The 9,361-nt window shown below is 61.6% G+C and overlaps 2 protein-coding genes across 5 annotated transcripts in view; one reads left to right on the forward strand and one right to left on the reverse strand.

Moving 5' to 3' along the window:
- Positions 1–3,523, forward strand: part of TXNDC11 (thioredoxin domain containing 11) — a 60,290-nt gene extending 56,767 nt beyond the window's left edge. For all 3 annotated transcript variants that reach the window (XM_040459024.1, XM_040459025.1, XM_040459026.1), the window contains one exon: positions 2,766–3,523. In XM_040459024.1, the coding sequence (XP_040314958.1) occupies positions 2,766–3,408 (643 nt within the window). In that variant the 3' untranslated portion in view covers positions 3,409–3,523. The remainder of the gene's footprint in view (positions 1–2,765) is intronic.
- Positions 3,447–9,361, reverse strand: part of SNN (stannin) — a 9,977-nt gene continuing 4,062 nt past the window's right edge. Inside the window, exons 2-3 of one of the 2 annotated variants that reach the window (XR_005785629.1) lie at positions 6,122–6,540; positions 3,447–3,837 (exon numbers count right to left, since the gene is read on the reverse strand). Coding sequence is in view for 1 of the 2 variants with exons in the window: in XM_040459028.1 (XP_040314962.1) it covers positions 6,190–6,453 (264 nt within the window). In the remaining variant the exon portion in view is untranslated. Of the gene's footprint in view, positions 6,541–9,361 lie in introns of both variants that reach the window. The other variant, XM_040459028.1, reaches the window with a different exon arrangement.

The raw sequence follows: 9,361 nt of genomic DNA on the forward strand, positions 1-9,361 counted from the left end.
GGGGGGGGGGGGGCAGAGAGAGACAGAGCATGAACGGGGGAGGGGCAGAGAGAGAGAGGGAGACACAGAATCGGAAACAGGCTCCAGTCTCCGAGCCATCAGCCCAGAGCCCGACGCGGGGCTCGAACTCACAGACCGCGAGAGCGTGACCTGGCTGAAGTCGGACGCTCAACCGACTGCGCCACCCAGGCGCCCCATGTCAAGCTCTTTGTTAACGCAGAGAGCTTGGTAAACCAAAAAACCTCATTACTGCTCTGGAATGGAATTTTCCTTATTTCCTAAAAGTAAAGAGTAGTCGCAAGAGAAGTGAGCTCCCCGTTAGCTGGTCCAGATTGAATGAGTGCTCAGGTTACTCAGAGGGTGTGAACAGGCAAAGGGTGTGAGCTGACCGCTGGCAAGAGAGGAAAGGAGAGATCCCTTTTTCACGGTGACTGTGCTTACGTCATCTTCAGTGAAAAGAATGCAAAAGCATATGTGCGTTTTGATAAGAGCAGCCTGCCCACACACTAGGTTACGTGCGCAGTAAGTAGGGGAGTGTCAAGGTGTCGACAGTTACTTTGGAGGAGGATTCCAGGTGATTGGGGGGGGGGGGTGCCTTGTTTGCTGTGCACATTGCCTCCAGCCAGCACGTGTTTCACAGTCCTGGAACAGAAGCCACATGCAAGGGCTTGTCCTCTGCCACAGGGCGCGCCCTGGGCCGCCTCCTGCGCCCGCTGGCTTTCCTGTGCAGGTGCATCATAGAGCCGCTCTTCCTGCCACCACTGCGTGTGACGTTTCAGAATCGAGGCGCCCTGGCACGCGCCTGGGTGAAGACGTCACAAGGATGGGCTGGTTCATTCTAGCATGTGCCCTGGCAAGGACCGGGCCTCTTGAGAGGAGCAGCCCGCCCGGCCGCAGTAGCAAGGCCCTGTCTTTGGAGAAGATGCCTTCCACCCTCGGTCAGGTTTTTATTTGGCCCTTTAGGTGCTGGAGCTACGTGAACACACGCCTAGGGAATTCCGAAGGGAGTCGGACCGCGGGGCCTTTTACCACCACATTTCCGAAATGATTCTTTCCTGGGGAGTTTGTTCACACCTGTGTCCTTGCTACTTGTAAAAAGTGGGAAAGCACTTTAGCACGCGTGTTAGGCAGACTCACGGGGATGGCGCCCCGAACTCTGCTCTGAAATAGCGTGCTTACAGAGGTCGTTTTCAGTCACGTGAAGGTCTCCCACCCACGCTCCGGTCCCTCGGCAGCCCCCTCCCGGGGCAGTTCAGGTACTCTGCCCTATAAGACCGGGTTTGCACCGTCTAGGCGGGTCTCGGCGCCGATCCGGCCTCTGCTCATCCTTCCCCGCCTGCACCCCACAGGCACCAGGTGGTTTGTAGTCGTCGAATGGCTGGGAGGGCGCAGTCGAAGAAAGCTTCTGGAGGTTAAGAAAGCCATGTTTTAAAGTAGGGTGTGGTTATATATTTACTCTGAATATTTGACTTTTCCATTTCCCTGAAAGTCTCCCTGAGTGTGGTATAAAATGGGGCATATGCGATTTTAATGTCCCTGTGATACTTATTTCATTGGGAAAGAGCTACCCATCAGTAGAACACCTTTTGTCTTAGGTATTTGGCCCCTGGCTTTGTGTGTGGCGAGGGCTCGTGAGCTTGTAATGAGTGGTTTCTGGTTGGGCTTTGAAAGAACAGTATGATCGATTTTAGGCTAACGCTCAGCTTTCAGGTAACTCGTGCCCTCCTTCCAACAGTCCCGTGAGGGCAGCAACACTCTCGTCACCCCTTCCACGGGTGAGGGGGTGCAGGGGCGCAGAGAGGCCGCCGGGCTGGGCACTCACGACGGTGGGCGGCAGCCTTACAGGTCTGCCTGGCAGGTGGCCCTGCCTCACCCCCGTTGCTTTAGGGCAACATAGCTGCTCTTTGCCCACCTTGTGCGTCAAGCTGGTGGCTCTGATGTAGTGCGGCCGGATGGTGCATACACAGGTCACTGTACACATGCCAGACATTTTGGTCATCAGGCAGTTAAATGATAACTTCTCAAAGGGAATTTTCTGCATCAGGGCTTGCAACAGAGTTTTGGGGAAAACCCCCTTCCTACGTCACTTTGCTTCCTTATTCTGTGCTCTCAGGGCGGGGCAGCCTTCCTTTCTCACAGTCCCTCGGTGGGTCTGTTTGACCGGAGTCAGGGCCTGAGTGACACTTCGCCCATTTTGCTAATAACAATGTCTCCAGATGTTGCCAGATGCCCGTGGCAGGGGGCGGGTTATAGTCTCCCCCAGGTAAGAACTCCTGCTCTGAATAACGTGTCCTACCGGCTGGCTGAAGAAACCTGGCTGAGTGTTCAGTCTTCATTTCACCAAGCACTTTGACGGCCACGGGGTGACACAGGTGACGTCCTGCCTGGGGACGCCCTTCGTTACCGGCCACTGGGCCTCCCAGAGCTCGAAGAGGCCCCTCTGCCCACACGCTGCCGGTGCCCTCTTGGGCCTGGGAGCTCCTTGTCTTGCTTAGAAGGTTGTTAACAGAAACTGAGCTCTTTGTCCTGGGAACAGACACGCAGTTGAGATAAGCGGCCTTAATTACAGAACAAGCACGGGCGACAGGCTCCGCCTTGTAGAAACATTTTTGCCCAGATAACATTTTCCTTGCTGGCTTCTGGTAAGTAAAATCCTCAGGATGTCTCCTGGTGGGAAGCCAACGGCCTGGCCTCCGGTGGCAGTGCCGTCCGGACGGAGCGGTTGACGGGGCTGTCCCCTCTGACTCCTTTCCCTCTCTCTCCAGGAAGGACCGCAGTGTGAAGTACCCCGAAGACCTTCCCATCACCCTTCCCAATCTGCTGAGGTTCATCCTGCATCACTCGGACCCGGCTTCTTCCCCTCGGAGCCGGGCTGATCCTCCCACCAAAGAGTGTGTTCGGAGCGAGGCCGTCTTCCAGCAGGGGCACATCTCCCACTTGGAGAGAGAGATCCGGAAGCTGAGGGCGGAGATCGGCGCCCTGCAGCGGGCGCAGGGGCAGGTGGAGGCCCAGCTCTCGAGCGCGCGCAGGGACGGGCACCGGCTGCTGCGGCAGAAGCAGAGCCTGGAGGCGCGGCACGGGCTGCTCCGGCTGCACAGCGAGCAGCTGCGGGCGCTGGCCGAGCGCAAGGCCCGCGAGCTCGAGGAGCTGGCCCGCAGGCTGCAGGAGCTGGCCGACGCCTCGCAGGACCTCCTCACGGAGAACGCGTGGCTCAAGATCCTGGTGGCCACCATGGGGCGGAAGCTGGAGGGCCGGGACGGAGCGGAAGAGCTCGCCCCCCCGCGAGAGGCCCGCCCCGACCGCCCCGAGCCTTCAGGTCCCCCCCGGCTCCCGGGCAGCGCCCCTCCGCCTCCCAACGTCAGCTCCGCGCCGGCGTCCGAAAGGAGCGATGAGAACAGGACAGGCTGACTTGTAAAACGACACGAAGAAATCCGAGGAGAAAGCTGTACGTTGGGAATATATTTATGCAAATTTTATTGAAATTTATTGTAAATAAAGATTTTCTCAGTGGTCTAGAAAATCACGTTGAGCGTCATTCAGCTTTTCTTGAACAGGGATGACATCCCTCCGCTCATGGCACAGATTTGGTAGCTTTGAGACGGAAGCAGTAGCCCAGCCCGTTTGAAGATGCTGCTGAAACGTCGGTCGGCGTCTCCGCGGCTCAGCCACCGGGTTCCCTCCCCACCCCCCCTGTTGCTTCTGTGAGGACTCCCGGGATGAAAGGCTGATTTCCTGACCGGCCCGTTGGAAGACCTCAGCACAACAGTCGGTCTCCTGAGAGAGAACCGAATGAGAGGCCGTGACTAAGCCGTGTGGTTCGTGGCTCTGGCCTCTATGCTAAAAAAAAAAGCGAGAAAAAAAAAAAAAAAAAAAGTAGCTGTCGATCCAGGAACAATGAGCGCTATTATGTGGTGGTTCTCGGCCTCTCCAGGCACTCCCAATGGCCCCACAGAGACCCCCCTCCCCGCCACTGGTGCCCACTGTGCCTGTGACCGTGACCGGGCACCCACCCACCACCACGGCAGGGATGTCACCCCTGGCAACCGGGGCATCGTGGGATCGAGGACCCGCCAGGAGCGGAACCCAGGACAAAGTGGCGGTTCATGGTTTCAAAACCCAAACTTCCCTGGGACCACCCCGGTCGGGGTCAGCCCCGGGGTCCTCGGCTCCCCAAGGGGACGCAACCTGGGCGTGTGCTGCCGGCTGGCTGCGGGAAGGAGAGGTAGAAAGCCTGGAAGTTCTGAAATGCGGGGAGAACGGATCAGACACCCCAACCCCTTCCACGTTTGTCTGGAGGGCCCTTCAGCAAGCCAGCCACCTCCCTGATCTCCTGCCCAGCATCTTGGAACGAGCTGGCCCCCTCCGGCCCCCGGGGGCTCCGAGGGGCTCTTGCCTGACTTCTCAGGCTCGGCCATCCCCATATAGGGGCCGACATCTCTCCTGGGCTAAATAAGGCCCAGCCGCCTGTCTTGCCTGGGCTCCTGGGTAGCCCCCTGGGGCATCTCATTCCTGCCTTCAGCTCACCCGGCTGAAGAGCTACCCTCCTCCCTCCCCCCGAGCTGATACTTCACGTTTGACCCCCAGTTTAAGTGCCGCCAAAATGAAGTGTTCCCTAAGCTCCTTCCTTGGGGGTTCCAGAAAGTAGAGGAGTTCAACATGCTTTGTTGAAGAGACTTGGTGAGGCCAGAGGAGCCTCGGCCAGCCTGAGCAGGAGGCCAGAGCGTGGGAGGGGGAAGGGGTGGGCTGGGAGTGGGGTGGAAGCCGCCAGGGCTCCCAGGTGAAGCCCGGGCCGGCCCCCAGTTTACTACGAAAGATGCCTACACAAGCCACATTTTAATCACCATAGCTGAGGATGTGCTTCGGGATTGGGATTCACAATCTTAGCGAGTTCACCCAAGAGGGACGCCTTGGGGATGCAGGCTTTGGGGGTGCCGGCCTCACCGAGACAGCCACCAACTCATCTTCGTGGAAACCCGGTCCTGAACCTGACACTCACTCTCCCCCCCCCCCCCCCCCCCGCCCCCACCCCCAGGCGCCCTGTACCAGGGGGCCGGCAGGCAGGTGATGTGCTCACAACCCTGGGCCGCACTCGGGGCTCTCCGAGGCAGGTCGGGGTACTGTCCCAGGTGGCCCGCCAGGGAAGGAGGGGCCCGGGACCCAGCAGGTGGGTGGTACTCTGAGAAGAAAGGAAACTAATGTGTGAACGGGGGAGGGAAAAACCCCTCGAACCTCCCCCCACCCTCCAGTGCAGAAAATACTAAATACAACAAACAAAAAAGCACGAGTTCCTCTTTCCCGGGTGGGCTGGGGCCCACCCAGATGAAGGTCGGGGCCATGGGCTCTGGTGTTTCCAGCGAAGCCTGCGCTAAGTGATGCCGGGGAGGGGGACAGCGCGGGGTGGGGGCAGGGGGGAGAGCGTTCGGCCTGCTCGAGAAACTGCTCCGCCGCCAGGCCGCCCGGCAGCCCTCGGGACGCGTGCCCTGACTCGTCCTTCACCGGCTCGCCAGCGGCAGCAGCCTCCTTGCAGTAACTCCGCTCTCAACAGGAACTGGTCTCCGGTGACCGAAGCAGGGGCGTGTGGTTCCTCCATCCGTTGCCAGCCAAGCAGAAATCCCCACAGCACCCCAGCTGCTGAGCCACGACACTGAGAACGGACGTGTCACGTCCTCTGCCTGCACACGCCCGTGTGGAGACCCCTGCGCCGTGCACCACGGGCCCTCCCGTGTCCCAGGCCCCCGCCCCCGGCGGAGCCTTGCGTCGGCTCATCATCGCTACGGTCGGTCCCACGTGCTCTACACGGGATCGTTAAAAATCAGCAAGCGAGGCTCTAAGCACATGCTTCCGGGGCCTATTTACACTTCGGAGGGTTGTGAGTCCCCGCGTTACAGAAGTAGCTCCGTCCGGAACAGGCTCAGCTAAACATTCAAGTAACAAGAGCACTACGGGGTCGAGAGCCCCGGCGAGGTCAGGCCTGCCCACTGCCTGCAATGGGCAGTCCCACCAGGAGGCCGAGGGGACGCCCGGGGCCACCGGGTCCTGGCTCAGGACGGCTGGGGCGTCGGGAGTCCGTGCATGCGGTGACGAAGCCCGGCGAGGCCGTGCCAGCAAGCGTCAGCCCCGCCTCTCAGCGGCCCCCGCCCGCGCCTCCGCGCCGGCTGCAAGCGGGCCTGGGGGCCTCGGCATCCCGGCTCAGCCGTGGACTTCTGGGCCGCTGGGGGTCAGCTTGGCCTTCCTCTCCACGCACGGTCCCTTGGCGGAGTACTGCACCAGCAGGAAGGGCTCCTTGGTCTCGCCATCCCCCACGATGCTCTCCTCGTCTTCCGACTGGCTGATGCGCTGCAGCCGCAGGTAGCACCAGCAGCCCAGGATCAAGGCCCCCAGGGCCGCGATGGCGATGAGGATGACGATGACCGTGACCACGCCCGTGGTGGGGCTGTGGTCCATAATAGACATGGTCAGCGCCTGGGGACGCTTCCGCGGGAGGAAGCTCGCAGGGCGGTCGGCTCAGCGAGGCTGGAACTCAGGCTGGACGCAAGGGCCCTGGAAGACAAAGCAGGGGTGAGGCGCCGGCGGGACGCCGACAGCTCACGGGCTCGGGGTGGGGGACGGGGGCTCTCCCACGGGGTCTCTCTGTAATCAGATCTCAGGCCTGACCACCCTGCCCTCATCCCAGTGAAAGACACTGGGAAATGACAGTAGTCCCTCTCTCAAACAGGCGGCATGGGGAAGTCACCCAGTCTTCTGGAACACCTGGGAGAGGGAGCTGCAGCCGGCCTGGGAAGAGCCCGAAGCAGGCCGGTCCTGGACCGTGGAGGCACTCAGGACGGCTCTGGGGAGGGCAGGGAAGGGCGGGACAGAGCGGACCCCACGGGCTCCAAGCTCAGCGGCAGGCACAGGACCCAGACTGCACACGGGTCAGTACACCAGTGCCTGTCACTACAGATGCATCAGGGCCATACCAGGGACACAGGGGACCTGGTGTCCGGATGCTACGTTGGGCGGGGTGGGTGAGACCCAGGGAGGCGAGGTGGAGGCTGAGCTGGCAAGAGGGGCCGGCCCTTGGGGAGGAGCGTTCCTGGCAGGGGAGTGGGGTCTTTGAAGGCTCTGAGGCAGGAGAGGGCCTGCTGCTGAGAGGGCACAGGAGCCGCAGGCGGTGGGCAGCTGGACCCGAGGCGTCAGCTGGTGCCGGTGGGCGGCCGGACCACCGTCGGGCCGCTGCAGGCTCAGACCAGCCCCTCCGCCTCGCGGGGCCTCAGGGTCCTCCTCTGTTAACGGGGCTGGGGACTGGCACAGGCGGCCGGCAGCGGGAGGCACAGCACATACAAAACACCCAGACTCTTCCAGTGATGGTGGGCGAGGCTGGAGGTGCTGAAGCCAGCGGGCTCCCCTGGGTCCCAAGACCCTGCACTTTCTGGCTTCTCCTCCTCACCGTACATGAACCAAATGATAGTGACTCGCACCCGACTGGTGTGAGGGTGGGGAAAAGCCCGCGCCCGCCGGGCACGCGCTAAGAGCCAGCGGCGGGATCCATTTCTCTGATAAGAGGGACGTCAATGCAAGGATGCAGCAATGGACGGGGAGGTTTTCCCTCCAGACAGGATGGAACTTGACGTCCTTGAGCAATCACCGCCTTAATTAGAAATGGTTCTCACCCACAGCAGGGAGACTCCCCGCCCGCCCAAGGCCAGGCTAGCCTGAAGGTCAGAGGCAGCTAAGTCCATGCCCCTGGGGTCTGTCCTGGGACCGGGGCCCCCCGAGTACGGCCCTGCCACCGCTGCTCACGTTTGCAGAGGCGTCCTGGGCAGGGGGGGTGGCACTGTCCCTGCAGTCTGCCCCCCTCTTCCCACCTGCAGGGTCAGGCTGCTGTGGTCACGGTCAACAGGCTCCCTGGCCCACCTGTACGGGTCCACTGTAGCCAGTGCCCGGTCCCCCAGAGGAAAAGCCCCGAGTCCTTACAGTGACCTACAGGGCCTGATGGGACGCATCCCTACCTGCTGCTTCTCCCTAGCCACAGTGACCCCACGGCCTCTGACCTCCAGGCCTTTGGCCCCGCAGGTCCTCCTCTGCCCCATCGCTCTGCTCCCCTCGCCCTTGTCCAGTGGCTCTCAGCTGGGGTGACTGGGCCTCCCAAGGGACATTTGGCAATGTCTGGAGACATTTTTGCCGTCACCACTGGCTGTGGGGGTGCTATTGCTATGGAGTGGGCAGAGGCCAAGGATGTGCTAAACATCCCACAGTGCCCTCCACGAACAGAGATCGGGCCCCAAACATCAACAGTGTGGATGGAGGGTGAGAAGCCCTGATGCTGTTGACGCCAGCTCAGGGGGCAGGGGGGACGCCTTCCAGGCTCCGCAGTCCAGCAGGGAGAGTCCAGGAGGGTCTCCCTGTTCCTCAACTGCACCTGCTCTCCGTGGCCGCCCCCCCCCCCCACTCCCTGCAGGGTGCTTGCTTCAGTGCGCAACCCTGGCTCCCACAGCACGGCCATCTGGTTAGCACTCGCCTCCCCCATCGGGCTGTGTGCTCCAGGAGGGGCCCTGCACACTTCTGTGCTGCCAAGTGCACAGGCTTATCCTGGCTTGTCCCCCGTCCTCGGCAGGGCTGCCATCGGCTCCCACAAGCCCTCTCAGCCTGTCCCCCCAGGCCTCCAGACGGGACAGGTAGCCCCCCGCCCCCTCCGCACACCCTGAGACGGCCTGCCAGCTGGGCCAGGGAACCTGTCCCCACCCCCAGGCTCTCCTCCTGCTAGGGAGGACAACCACGTGCCTTGTCCCTCTCCCCGGACCTCTTGTGTCCAGGGCCTGCTGGGGCACCTGCCTTCCCACCAGGCCCCCGGACAGGAAGACAGCGCGGTGTATCAATTCGGAAGGGGAAGTGTGTGTGTGTTTGGGGAGTGGGGGTGGTTTGGGGGCAGGAAGTGGGAAATCAAACAGTGGCAGCAAGATGGAGGGTGGGGGGGACCCCAGGGGCCGAACCTGCCGGGGGGCCTAGGAGGCACCTACAAGTCCAGGGGGAAGCCAAGTGGCCCCTGGACTGATGAGGAAACGGAGACAGCAGCAGCCCCAGTTTAAAGAGACCCTTCGAGAGCAGTGGTGACCTCCAAGCCGTGTCTGCTGCACCTGCCCCAGGCCAGGAGGACTGGGCAGAGCCAGGTATGGGCCTCTCCCCGCCATGAGCATAGAGCCGGGTGACCAGGCCATGGTCATGACCGGCCTGTGCTCCCTGGCACCCCCCCCCCCCGGAATGCGTTTGCTTATTCCCTCATTCACTCGGCAACATTTACTGGGAACTGATTAAAAAACAAAAAATCTCACCACGTCATCCGCTGCTCAGGATCCTCCCTGGCATCAGCAGAGACTCGAAA

This window comes from Herpailurus yagouaroundi, unplaced genomic scaffold (assembly GCF_014898765.1).
Source record: "Herpailurus yagouaroundi ecotype Mexico unplaced genomic scaffold, PumYag 222, whole genome shotgun sequence".
In the NCBI taxonomy this organism is placed as follows: domain Eukaryota; kingdom Metazoa; phylum Chordata; class Mammalia; order Carnivora; family Felidae; genus Herpailurus; species Herpailurus yagouaroundi.